This window comes from Anser brachyrhynchus (genome assembly GCF_964034855.1).
Source record: "Anser brachyrhynchus genome assembly, chromosome: 13".
Lineage (NCBI taxonomy): Eukaryota > Metazoa > Chordata > Aves > Anseriformes > Anatidae > Anser > Anser brachyrhynchus.
The window spans coordinates 17,784,007-17,798,272 of record NC_137708.1 but is presented as its reverse complement, the minus strand read 5'-3'; the positions used below and the strand labels follow the sequence as shown (position 1 = coordinate 17,798,272).

Sequence of the window (14,266 nt, the reverse complement as noted above, 5' to 3'; positions counted from 1 at the left end):
ATACTGTAAGAAAATAAAATAGATATATACAGATTTCTTTTAAAAAAATAATAAAAAGAATTAATGTGTGTTTTATAATCCTCTCTATAGAGGAAGGACTCCATGGAATTGTAAGCTGTACAGCTTGTGGGCAACAGGTGAACCATTTTCAAAAGGATTCAATCTATAGACATCCTACACTGAAAGTTCTTATTTGTAAGGTATGTGGTAAACAGTTTTACAGTTTGTACTGGTTTGTTTTTGTTTGAAGTGTCATAATAGTTGATTTGGGTGGGATTTTTGTGGGAGTAGTTCTTGGTTTTTAGCTTAAAAACCTTTCAGTCATCAACTGTTATAATTAAGGAAACTAAAGCAGAAAGCAACAAAAAATATTTTTGTATACCTCAATTAAACTCATTGTGATTTCTTTGTAAGTTATTTTTACAGTTTTAAGACTGGAGTATTAGTGATCTTAAATGGTCTGTCTGAAATTTCTCCTACTTGTAATGTATTATAAGAACAAATTCAATTCTGGATCTCCTGGTAAAGAGCACTGTATGTAAAACAACATCAGAGCAACAAGTAGAAAGGTAGCTTCAAAGCCATCTCAGTTTCCCTGACATACAGATCCAGGACTGTCATAATTTATGGCAACCTCTGTAATGATTATCTAGTCTATAGCCCTAAGCTAACTTCTGGGTCTTCAGCTACATAGCTTATGGTGGCTTCAGTTAGGTTGTAAGTTGCCAGCAATGCAAGATATGAGGAGCAGGGGAGGAAGAAACTGGCTTTGCCTCCTGTTGCAGAGACTTACGTTTGGATTTTCAAGGAGATAGAGCTCTCTCTATTACATATCTCTATATCTGTAGAGATTCTGTATTTATAAAGATATCTCTGAAGATAAAGAGATAAAGATTTGTGCATGTTTAGCATTCCCCTTCTCTCTTCCTGCTTCTCCCCCAGATCCCGATTAATGTTAGGCATTCGGCTGACATACTGTCTCAGACATGTCCATATAGTCTAATGTTCTGGCTCATTTCTTTTACTTATTCTAGCATGTTTCTTTTATAAAGCATGCTTCAGGAAAATTAGCTTTCAGGATGACTGTTTTCAATCTCCATTAGAGTCCTAACTCTTGTTCCAAGACTTGAGAATCATTAATATGTAACTGTACATGTTCATGTGATATGCGCAAGTATCCATTTCAGTTTTGAAACTTGTTTAGGTTGTTGGGTTTCCTAACAGCTCTTGACTGAGTTCTGCTAATTAACGATGTCATTTGTTGTTTCCCACAAATTTTCTTATCTTTTCTTAATTGAACATGGCCATACGTTAATGTGTTGAGAGGAATGGAAGTCCCTGACCTGCATATTCTGTGTCTTCCATGTATTCTTTCCTCCTGCTTAGGTAAAAAGCCCTAGACTTTTCAGTTTTATTTCAGAGACTATTTTCCTTTGACTTCAAGTATACTGCCAAGAGTCTAAACATCAGCTTATATTGTTGGCTTTTTTGGTGTTTGGCTGGTGTATAACTCTGCATTCCAGATTAAGGGGCATCATCATTTCAGGTGTGGAAGTCTCTTCTGGATTCTGAATTCACTGGGTGTAAGGGCAGAATTTAGCTGATAGCTTGTATTAATCCCCAGGAGTAGAAGTAGACCTTCAAGTTTAGGAGAACTTCCTTTACCAATGACTGGAAAATGACTTGAAAATTTGGTTTAAAAACTTAAGCACCTGAAGCCACTGCTACTGCTAGCTGAGTTGCTTGTATTATTTTCCTGTTGTTACCAGTTTTTCAATTAAAATGCTTATCTGCACCTGGAAATTGAAGCCTTCGATGTTAACATCGGGATGAATACTGAAGACCTTTTAATTTAAAATCTTATGGGATTGATCAATAAATAACATAGAGCTGAAAACTAATTTATGTAGGATTAAGCGTATCAGGGAGACGTGGTTTTTTTTTACTGTGTTGTTGATGTCCCTAGAATGTAGGCAGAAAATCTTTCCTAAATTGGAAGACAAACATTCAGTTCATGTTCTAGAATATGCAAATATGCAGCCATCAAACAAAAGCCTGTTACATAACTTTCAAATAAACTTGGAGCTATCTAAATAAGTCATGATTTAGGACCTGTTGTACCTATGATTTTTTTTCTTTTTAGATTAATAACAAACATTAAAGGGTGGAATGCTGAATACCTTTCACTTGGTGCTTTTAATGGTTTGCTCCTACTGCATGTTAAAATCATATGGCTTACTGGAGTGCATTTGAGATTGAATGAAAAATTCCTTGTTCTGTCTTTCGTTATAGACTTGCTACAAGTATTACATGAGTGATGACATAAGCCGTGATTCAGATGGAATGGATGAACAGTGTAGGTAGGTATCTAGATACTGAATAAACACCCCCAGCTCTTGTTTTCTTTCTCTTGCATTAATGAAATTATTGACGGATAAAGACTAGTACAAAAGAGCTTTAATTAACAGTTGTTTCTTACCAAGAGGGTTTTTGTAAATATTTCACTGTTGCTTTTAATAATGAACAAGAAAACATTGTATAAAGAAATATAGTAGTAAACACTTGCAAGACAACACATTTTTAACTAAATAGCATCTACCATACAAATACTTTAATCCAAAGCTGGGGATAAAATACGACATTTTAAGCCTTGTGAGACACAGTAACTTTATTTTTCCAGATGCATCTCCCACTTTTGATACGAAGTATTTTTATTGTCTACCTGCCAAATATTTAAATGAGTAATCCAGTCAAAATTATGCAGTTTGTGCTGCTCGTGAGCTTTCATATCAGTCACTTTTCAGGTCTTCATTGAAGACCATGCAATCTATATGTAGGTGATTTTTTTTCCTATGTATGTGCACTAGTAATACACCAGCTAAGTCTAGAAAGAGATTTAAGCTGATTATTTTGCTCTAAAACAAAAGAGAAAAACTTTCTTAATTCTCATAAGGAACGTGGAAAATCAAATTCAATTAGTTTTGTTTTTGCGATTAAGATGGGTGCTGAAAGTGTTTGGATATTTCTGGCCCTTTCAGCTTTTTGAACTGTTAGCTGAACACTTCAATATTCTGACTTTCTAATTCAGTTGAATGCTTTTCAGTCATGCTTTTCTTAATGTTTATCACCTGAATTTTTAAAGTGTAGATTCATTATCAAGTAGTGAAAGATATGCAAACTTCTCAAATATGTGGCCTTGATTATATGGAGATAAGACTTTCATATTTCTAATGTCTCGTTTCAGGTGGTGTGCTGAAGGTGGAAACTTGATTTGCTGTGACTTTTGCCATAACGCCTTCTGTAAAAAGTGCATTTTGCGCAATCTGGGTCGAAAGGAGCTATCAACTATAATGGATGAAAATAATCAGTGGCACTGCTATATTTGCCATCCAGAGCCTCTATTGGACTTGGTCACTGCTTGTGACAGTGTCTTTGAAAACTTGGAACAGTTACTACAGCAAAACAAAAAAAAGATCAAAGTAGAAAGTGAAAAAAGTAAAATATACGACCACACAGTCAAATTTTCTCCAAAGAGAAATAATTCAAATTGCAATGGTGAAGAAAAAAAACTAGATGATTCATATTCAGGTTCACTGACATACTCTTACAAAGCACTAATGGTGCCAAAAGACATGCTTAAAAAAACAAAAAAACTGGTTGAGACTACAGCAAATATGAATTCTAGCTTTGTAAGCTTTTTGAAAAAGGCTGCAGAGAATTTAGAAATAAGCCCAGCTATGCAGCTTCGTCAGCTAAAAGCTTTTAAATCTGTGCTGGGTGACATCAAAAAATGTCACCTGGCACTAGAAGAAGGTCTGAACCTGGAGATTCAAGCTTTGGATATTAAAATCAAAGAGAAAAATACCAAAGAGAAAAAAACTGATGTTAGATCAGAAAAAAATGAGGTGAAGAAAGATGAAGGAAAGGAACATGCGGCATTAGAAGAGGATGACACTGTAAAGAAGCAAGAAGAAGTTGCATCAGAACAGCCTGACAATGAGCCAATGGATCAAAGTGTTCCAACAATGGAACGAACAGATAACAAACGTGCAACTGGTGAAGAGAAAAAGTCTGGCACAAATGAAGAACCTCAGTATGAACCTAATAGTACAGAGGCTTTAGACATGGATATAGTGTCTGTTCCCTCATCCGTTCCTGAAGATATTTTTGAGACTCTAGAATCTGCTATGGAAATTCAGACTACTGCGGATGAGCAAGGCAGTGGAAATGCAGGAACAGATCACGAGACTCTAAATTCAAATATGAAATCGAACACTCCTTTGAAAGATACCAAAAGTGGAACTAAGTTAAAAGCTTCAGCTAAGGGAACAAAGGAACTGGTTGTAAAACTGACTCCAGTTTCCCTTTCGGAGTCTCCAGTTAAAGATGAAGACAGCAGTCTCAAGAAGGGAAGTAAGGATGTTGATGCATTACCTACAACAGAAAACTGTGACTCTGTAAAACAAAATCATAATGCTGGCAGTGAACGTTCCACAGAGAATGAAACCGTTTCACCTGCAGAGGAATCTGATCTCAGGAGATCACCCCGTGTGAAGACCACGCCTCTGAGGCGCCAAACAGACATGAATCCTTTAACGTCAAATTCAGAAGAAGATAGCAATGACACGTGTAATGAAAAACGTAAGAGAAAATCATCAAAACAACCAAGGAGGAAAAAAGATAAAAGAAACTCTTCTGAGAGTACTGTCGATGGTCCTAGCCCTAATAAGCTTTCTAAATCAAAAAAGCCAGATATATTAGATAACAGCTCAGATTCTGATGAGATGCCAGCTGTTCTTAAAGAAGTAGCTATGATGAGTCGCAGTTCTTCGGATATTGATAGCAATAGCGAAGCACTACCAAATGATCAGAAGCCTTTAAATGTTCTGAAGAAAGAACCAGTAAAGGATGAAAATGGAAAACGAAAACGAAAAAGTTCCAGTTCTGGTTCAGATTTAGATGCTAAAAGGGGCAAATCTGCCAAAAATTCTGCTGCTGCAAAAAAGAAACGACAGAACTATTCAGATTCTTCAAACTATGATTCTGAGTTAGAAAAAGAGATAAAAAGCTTGAGTAAAATTGAGTCTGCAAAAAAAGCTAAGAAAAAATACTCCAGAAAAGATGACAGCTATGATTCCTCTGAGGAAGAGCAGAGGAAGAAAGTTAGCAAGAGAAAGACAAATCTGAAGAAACAGAGAGGTAAATCTTCTGAAGATGATGCTGCTGAAAAGTCATCCCCAGAGAAGCAGATTAATCATTCTTCTGAAGATAAAAAAATTAGTGTGGGGTCGGATGTTAAGGAAGAGGTAAACACAGACTTGGAAGAAAAAGCTGCAAAGGGAAAGCAAGATGAGTCTTCTGATGTTGAGAAGTCTTTACTGGAGAAAGAGGAGAGCTCTCCTAAAGGTGTAAAGCTAAGTGAAGTTAAGAAAAATAAGGATTTGAAGAAAAAAAAGGCACAGGAAGATTCCTCTTCAGAGAGTGCTGAGAAACATGCAAAGAAAGAACAGAATTTGGATTCACCAAAAGAGAAATTCAAGAACAAAAAAAGATTAGAAAGAAAAGAGAAGAAATCTGAAAATTTGAAAAAGAAAAGCTTCAAGAAAGAACATGATGATTCCTCTTCTGATGTTGAAAAGTCGTCCCCAGAGAAAGGAAGTTGCAATTCTTCTGAAAATGACAAAACTAAAAATGAAACAATGGCTAAAGAAAAGAAAAGGAGGAATTTAAGAGAGAGAGGATCTAAAAGAGAACAGATTGATTTGTCTTCCGATGCTGAGAAATCTCCTCTGAAAGAGGAGAGTTCTTCTGAAGATGCTGTGCGGCATAAAAACCAAAGTGAAACTAAAGAAAAGAAGAAAATAAGTCACAAAAAGAAAATCACCAAGAAAGAACAGAATGACTCATCCTCTTCTGATGAGGAGTCTTATGAAGACAATAAGAAAAAGATTAAAAGAGGGTCAGTGAAAGAAAGTAAAAAGAATAACTTAAAAGAAAAAAAGAAAATGTCAAAAAAGGTTGTTGTCACTTCTTCATCCTCATCTGATAAGGAAGAAAATGATGAGCAGAATTCAACAGGTGATGGAAGCAGCGATGAGCAGAAAATTATGCCAGTGACTGAAAATTTAATGCTGTCTGCTGGCACAGGATTTTGTCAGTCATCAGGTGTGCAAAGATCTTCATCTACACCTATTATTAACATATGAATGGAGGAAATTGTAAGAGTTGGGTAACGGTTTACTAATCTAGCAGTGAAAATATTCATAAGCAAACATTGAAAAGTTTGTAGCCAGTTAGGTTTTCTGATGCTGATTTTAGAAGCACCATTACAATTTATTGTGTTGTTTGTCACTTCTGGAGTAAAGGATGTCAGTGGATATCTTCAGGAAATGGAGAGACTTGAGAAGCTATAGTCATAGTCTAATCCCAGCAGGTATTTCCTTGCTGCATGGCTTTCAAAAGCCTGTCTATTCTCTATGGTTGCCTCAGTACCGTTCAGCAGAAGCTAGCTTTAAGCAAGTAGGTATCTATTGAACTGCAATGACATTTGGTTATGCAGTGGAGATGACTCAAACTTGTGGCATTAGAGTATACATCTTAAAAACCATGTAGATTGTTCCTCATGAGACCCATGGGGCATTAGAGCACCTGTTAACAGAAGTGTCACCGATTAATGTTTTCATAGCAGGTTTAATAGTAATAATTGTTTTTTTCCTGCCAAGATAAACTGCTTCTTCACCGATGTCTAATGTCTTTAGGAAATTAATAGAAATACAGAACTGCTGGATTTGAGTGCTTGGCTTTAGAGAACATGAAAAGGAAGGGTAGTTTTCATGTTGCTGGACGCCACAGGTGTTTTTAGGAAATTAATTTGCAACTAAAAAAAAAGAAATCTTTTTGTTATTTTGATTACAGTGACAGGGAAGATGTTTTCTATTTGCTTCTGATGATGTTTCATAGAACTTTCTGTACGTGACTTTACTGTAACTGTTGGCTCAGATACTTCCAGTCATTGGTGAAACTGCAGCTAAACAACCAATAAAACAGCAATATATTTGTGAAGATAGCAGAAGGGACATTGTGGCCTTTTGGCTTTCCCGGAAAACCTCTGTAGACAGACACTTCTAAGTATTACTGCTGAGTGCAAAGGGAGTTTATTTTTGTGAGGATATTTTCTAGGGAGAGACAAATTAAAATTTTATACATAAAACATCATGTTCTTTTTTTCCTACCAACTTGACGCCCACCCATTTCTTCATGGGGTTATGTTGCAATTTAGTTTCTGGGAAGCTGTTAATTTTTAAAGATGCAACGGTTGCATTTCATATGCTTCTTTGGATTTATGACCCTGTAAGAAAGCAAAGCTTGATTAATGGTATTTTGCATCATTGTAGAATAACAGATGGAAAATAACTTTCTTAATCTGCATATTATACTGCCCCGTACTGAGCTTGTTTTTCAAGATCATGTGATGGAGTAAGTTCAGTTGAATCTCTGCATATAGTACTGGGATTTTCAGGGGTTTTCCTTGACAGCTACCAAAATGGTAATTCCCCAATGACACCACCGCTGAGGAAGATTGCAAATAGTGAACTCTTTGCATAGTAATGGACTAACACTCCTATAGATACACAATTGATTGTGCTCTGACAGTAACCTATATGCAGCAGTTCTCAGCATCGCTTGATCATCAAGTAGGCTGAGGGTTAACAGCTTACAAATGAGAAAAATGAGACGGTGATGTGGGATGACTGATAGGAGAGTTAGTCTGAGAGGGAACTGAGTGGTTTAGCCTGGAGAGTCAATGCTAAAGCTGGGGAATCTTCACTGCTGCCTTCTGACTTCCCTATGGGTGGTATAGAGAAGGCTGAGCCAGATGCACAGCGAAAGGATGAGAGGCTAGATACAAGTTGCATGCAGCAAGGAAAATTCCAATTAGACATTAAGTTCTTCACATGGAGGATGGGCAAAGCCTGAAAGTGGTTGCCCTGTCAAATTTTGGAATCCCCAACCTTGTAAGTACTCAAGACTTGACAAAGCCCAGAGAAAGTTGGTCTTGCTTTGCAGTTAGCTCTGGGTTGAGGAGGGAGTTGGAGGGGATGATGTTCAGAGGTCTCCTCCAACCTTGTTTGTTGTATCGTTCTATGAGAAGCCAACTTGATTATATTGCTTTATGAGGAGGCAAGCTTGCACTTACTCTCAGTTTACTTCAGGTTTACTTCTGTGTTTGAACAAGCTCAAGTTGTTGAGTGAATGAGACTTAGAATCCATTTTAACCAGCAGGATACTTCTATTTATCCAAGCCTGAGATTGAGGGACTTCTCTGATCACCTCTTAACCAGATGTCTGACAGGACCATGTAGTACTAATTCCAGGACAAGGGTGTGTTGAAACAACTCAGAGCAAACCTTTTGCAGCCTAATTTTGGTCTGCTCCCGACAGGTAGAAATGCACTGTAGAAATGAACAAGGGGACCTCAGTTGATTAGGATGTTAAGGTCTCTTTTTTTCCCGAATGCTTAATATTACTATCCTGAAGATTTGACTTGTGTGCAGATCAGAGAAAAGAAAGTGGGAGGGCCTGGCAGTGTGCTAAAAATAGTGTGCTATCTGAATTTCTTTCAGTTCAGCTAGGAAAGTGCGGAGGAACGAGGAGGTGTCCTGTTGTGCTAGTCTTTCCCAGTTTGTGTTGCATTCAGTGTCCTGTGCTGTTACTTTTGACGACATGCTTTCCATCCGAGATGATAACCGTGTTGTACAACTGAGTTTTGATAGTTACTGTAAGGATAACATTTATTTTTCAAAATAGGTCTTCACAAATACGCAGCAAATGTATGTGCATTGTCTTTGATAGAAAGGAAAAACAGGCAAGGATTATTGTTCTCAGCTAATTCTTAATAGCAGCAAGGCAGGTGAGAAGTTTAGTAAGTGATTCTGCATTATAGTATATACTCTATATACTATATATATATTCTTTTCAGCTTCTGCAAATTCAGTGGCAGAGCTTCTGAAATGGAGCTAGTAACTTCTTACAGTTCAGAAATGAAGTTCTGTAACTGGAGTCTTCAGTATTTATATGTTTTAGTGTAAAAACAATAAGTAAATTCATAGTATATAATAAGGAAACAATAGCATGTTGTGTGTAGTAGCAAAAATAACGTGGACGAAAGGGCTACTTGAAAAGCTAGGTACTTGTACTAATAAAAGTACTTATTTGTATTGTCCAGATAGCTCTTTGGTTATATAGTGAAAAAGTTGTGGTGTTAACAAGCTATTTTTATATGGGAATTCTTGATCATAGAATTACAGAATGGTTTGGGTTGAAAGGGACCTTGAAGATGCTCTAGTTCCAGCCTGGCTACTATGGGATACCTTGATGGAGATAATAGTTCATGTGCTGTGTTGTTTATTGCTGCTTTTACGTGTATCAAGTGTTTTCTTATTTTGTTTGTTTCCCCTTCCTCCCCCAGGAGATGAGGGAGACCCTAAATCAAGGGCTGTTCCAATGGAGGAGGAGGAAGATGATGATGATGACGATCCTGAGAATAGGTATGATTCCATCCATAAGGACTTAAAAAAGATTATAACACACCCTAGGCGTGGGCGCAAACCGGCGCAACGGAAGAGCAAGCAGGTTGTAAAAACCAGGACTGCCTGCCTTGTAAAGACTCGCTCACAGGCTTCCCGCAAGTTTGAACAAGGGGCCAGAAAACAGAGGCCAAAATCCAGAAATGCAAAGAAAGTATTTAGAAGTGTTAGCTAACACACCTTGCATAGGGTGTGTTATAAATGCACTGCAGCACTGTCCATTTTATGTTCCCATTGAAAAATGTGGGTTTTGTGACAACTGTTTTCATTCAGGCAGGTCTAAAACCTACTTCTGACAAATGTGAATTTCAGCTAGTGAGTAGAAGGTAAAAATTTGCATCTGTGCAATATGCAGTGCTGAGATCTTTACAGATTGCACTTGGTTATTGCTTTTGTCTAATTTACCTTTTTTTATTTGAAACGTCTTTTCTCAATAAAGAGAAAACTGTGGAGAAAGCAGTATTACAGATACTTTCAGCTGTTAATTAAAATGAGTTTTTAATGCATTAAAGAAAAACTTAAGTCACTAATGTGTTAGCTAAGGACCTGATTCTACAAGCACTTGTGCATAGAGTATCAAAGAGACTAAGTATGCATATAAATTTTTAGTCTTGCATAAGTGTACTCAGATTTGTGGCTTATGTATTGCTTCAGTTTGAGTTCAATAAAAACAGATCTATGTAAGATATAGTTAGTTTGTTAAGACATGTCATATTTTACCAATACCATTGTAGGTATCAAAATTAGCCTGGCTAGAAAATGTAAAAGCTTCATTTCCTAACGAGTGAATGCACAACATAAAGTATTGATCAGTTATGAGCTAGAGTTTGATTTTTGAACTTACTGTAGTTAGACTAAAGAGCTGTTCAACAAATTTTTATACAGTATTTCAGAAACTGATTTTTTTTGCCAAATAGCATGTATGGGACCAGCTTTGTAGCTTTGCACAATTGCTGATGGAGTCTTTTTCTGCTTCTGAGCCTTACTAGTTTGGAACATGATATCTTTGTTTCACGGAGTTGTATCTTTTGGTATATGGCTGAAGTAAATTTTACAAACACTGGTTTATATCCTTTACGGACCTCAGTTTGGCATCAAAATGGTGCTGATGATGTAGTTTCAGTCATCAAATTTAATCAATTTAACTTTTAAAGAAAGATGCTCTTTAGGGTCTTGACAGCACAGGGTCATAAGCAGAACGTGTAAGCAATGGTGATACAAGTTTTTTTTAAATGATGCTTTAATTTCAGTCCTGTTTTGATTTTTTTTTCTTTTTTGCTTATTTCTTAAGTGTTTCTGGTGGATAACTAAGCCAATACACTTTGTCAAAGTTCAGTGTTCACAGTACAAATGTTACTGACAGACCTTCACCGTTAGTTGAAGAGTTAACCCAACTGATAATGAACAAATCAGTAATATCAAATTAGGTTCTAAAAATCAGTTTCTGTAATTTCTTTTAAAGCTGAATATTTGTTTAAGTTTATATTTAGGGAATATTTTGAATATATATTTATGATACGGGGAGGTATTTTGTCAATGAACAGTTTTGTCAACCTTCAGACATGTTAACTGGTAACTGCAGTCTAATTTTACATTCAGCATGCAATGTACTTAGCACCAAAATCAGAGAGATAAAATGTAAAAAGATGGAACAAATTTCCAGAAGTTAAAAGCTTGTTTTACTGTTTACTCAACACAAAGTGTTTAAATAGTTTACCTACTATTCAGATAAGTTGCCTATTTTCTTCCAGGCCAAAGAGGGTATGTAGTACCTACTGGGTATTTGTAGTGTGGGAGCTTTCATGTTTGCAAGTCTCTAGTTTAGATGTTCTGTATTTGCATACCTTTGGATGTGCATGACATGAATATTAATAGTCTTGAAATCATTTTTGCCAAAATGCAATATCCAAGTGGGTCATAATATGACAGACAGTGCTGTATGCTTTCATCTTATGTTGTGTAATTATCTATTACTGGTCCTTCTGATCTTTCAAATGGTACTGTTTAATATGTTTGCAGTAGTTTTGTTTATTAAGAAGTAAATAGTGTATTTAATGCAGAATGCCTTTAAGTATTTGATGGATGCAATAAATTTTTGTAAAACATTTTTCTTGTCCAAGCATTTAATTTAATACAACTCTGACAGCTTGAAAATCAGACTGTTTCAACAAAGACAGTACAGTGTTTAGAAGAAGGTGTTTGGCAGTTTTGACTTTTTAAAAACATGTATGACATTCCATCCAAACATTCATCTCCCAAAATATGTTTTAAATGGATCTAAGTTTTCAGTAATGTACCAGCAGCCCATTTAATGCAGGAGTGCTCTAGTTGAAAGAAAGGTGGCTTTTATTAGCCACATGATGTGGCTTTTTTCTTCTTTGTCCTCAAAGGCTTATTTTGGGCAACTTTGTTTCTACATACAATTAGTAGGTATTTATGAACACTACGTGTGAGTTGATATCTAATTGGTAATAATAATACATCACATTCAAATAATATTTTAAACTCTTAAAAAGAAAATTATTTTACAATGTAGCATTGTCTCATCAAGGTTTTTGACAAGCTACAAGTCCATCATATTGGCACTCTAAAATTCATAAACAAGAATGGTGCAAATTATCCTGTGGACTTAACTCCACGTCACGAGAGGCTGCACCTACTATTCCATTTTTGCTGAAATGTCTGAAGGGTAATTTAAGGTAGTCCTGTGCTGTGAATAAGCAACTCCTAGGTAACTTCCTATTTGCCTCTTGTTTTCAAATGGTATTTTCCTTTAGTTTAAGTTAGAAAATACATGGTAACCAATTAATTTATAAACTTGTGTTTTCAGTATCGTTCTTCCAAAAGTGTAGTGTATTTAAATAATGATTTATATAAAATTAAACATATATACTTATTGTTCTAGAGATGGCGTATATGTCCTGGTGGGATTATAGCCCCGTTCTTTAAGGCACTGCGTAAAATTGGAAAAATGTCCTTCTTACAAATCTTACAATATGTTTAGATAAAAATGGAGTGGGTCTAGGCAACAGGACACGCTCAAGATCGCAGTAGCACTGTGGCAGAAATGAATGAAAAGCAGGTGTTTTCACTACCTGAAGTCCTTTGCTGGAGGTCACGCAGCTCTGTGCTTTTTCTTATTTAATGTTCTTTGTAGTGTTCAAATCTGGTTGGCCAAGAGTATGTTCTAAATCCTTGACACAATCCTTAAATATTACAGTATCTTTTGTTTTTTATGGGTTTCTCTGGGAGAATGGGAAGGGAGGAGTTTTCACACTACCATGACTTTTTTTTTCTTGGTACTTGCAGTTTGATGTTCCCGCAAATGTTAAATCAAGAGCATTCCATTTCCTTGCTTGGAAACCCGGTCACTTTAAATGGTTTTACATCTTAAAATAGAAATGTGCTATATTATTCTGAGTGACATATTTTAACTTGAAAACAAATTTAAAGAGTTCAGTACTCAACTTCCTCTGTATCATTTAAGCCATTTGTTACATCAGTCATTTTTTCAGATGCATTTGTAAGGGTTAATCTCTTTGGTTCTAATATTGCGTACGCGTTTAATTCTAATCAGTTTTGCGGTTACATAAAAAGTAGGAATCTTTTAAATTCTGAACATGTCTGAACAGTGTGTTACAGTTTTTGCCCAACATCATACCAGCATTGAAGAGAATGTAGGTGTTTTCGCTGAGCAAACAGTTCCATTTCTGTTTGATTCAAAGGGGTTGAATCTTTATCCTAGCTAAAAATACGTATCTCAGAGTATAAAAGCATTAACTTTTTAATCAAGATTATGATAATTAATTAGAAACTAATAAACCTGTCCAGTCGGAAGAGGTCAAGATGATTGGTGGTTATGAGGATGATCAGTAGGTAAAGAGCAGCATCTTTTGTTTATGGACACTCTATTTTATGCATGGTTTTTCTTGGTGAATGATGCATTTGCGGTTAATTTTTTTCTTAAACATTTCGCGGAAGTAAAGAGCAAATAAAAATGCCCATCTTCTCTTCTTAAGAACCAAAGTCGATCTTTGTTTAAAAATAAATGATTTTTTAAAGGTGACTTATATGAAAGGTAAGTATCATTATCCACATTCAAAGTTTGTTAATTTTGCTAATACAATTGAGCATGACATGAAGTTAGTCAGAGACAGTGTTACTAGGCAGTACGTTCAGGATTTCGTTTGAAAATTTTGCAGTTCTTTTTAGTTTTGCTGCTTTTTATCCTCTAGCCAAAAAAAAAACTTCGGTGATATTCTTGTTGGTTTTTAAATGAGAAAATTGACCAAACTGCTTCTGTCTCCATTTCCTGGAGTAGAATTCGGTGTTGATAGTTTATGTAAAAAGCTTTCTGAAAAAGCCAATCGGTGGCATTTCAAGCAATTTCAACAGAAAGTTCTTCAAACCATTAAAAGATGGAAGAAACATAGTCTTAATTTCTTATATACACACGTTGTGATGATTATTTTAAAAATAAAAAGGCAGTCCCTTTTCCAAATTCTCTGGAAGGACCTAATGCAAAAACTTTCAGAAGAGGATGTTACTTATCTGTGGACTTCAGTAAGTGTTCATAGGGTTTACAGTGTGATCTGTTGATATATTGTAGAATTAAAAGCTTACCAAGAACACTGCATTTTAAAGTTTTAATCAACTATTTCAATTACTTTGCAAGCCAT

At 35.8% G+C, this 14,266-nt stretch overlaps 1 protein-coding gene across 6 annotated transcripts in view; it reads left to right on the top strand.

Annotated features, from left to right (window-relative positions):
* Positions 1-14,266, top strand: part of ATRX (ATRX chromatin remodeler) — an 86,106-nt gene that overhangs the window by 21,822 nt on the left and 50,018 nt on the right. For all 6 annotated transcript variants that reach the window (XM_080553919.1, XM_080553916.1, XM_080553915.1 and 3 more), the window contains 4 exons: positions 91-200; positions 2,293-2,360; positions 3,245-6,165; positions 9,470-9,548. In XM_080553919.1, the coding sequence (XP_080410045.1) occupies positions 91-200; positions 2,293-2,360; positions 3,245-6,165; positions 9,470-9,548 (3,178 nt within the window). The remainder of the gene's footprint in view (positions 1-90; positions 201-2,292; positions 2,361-3,244; positions 6,166-9,469; positions 9,549-14,266) is intronic.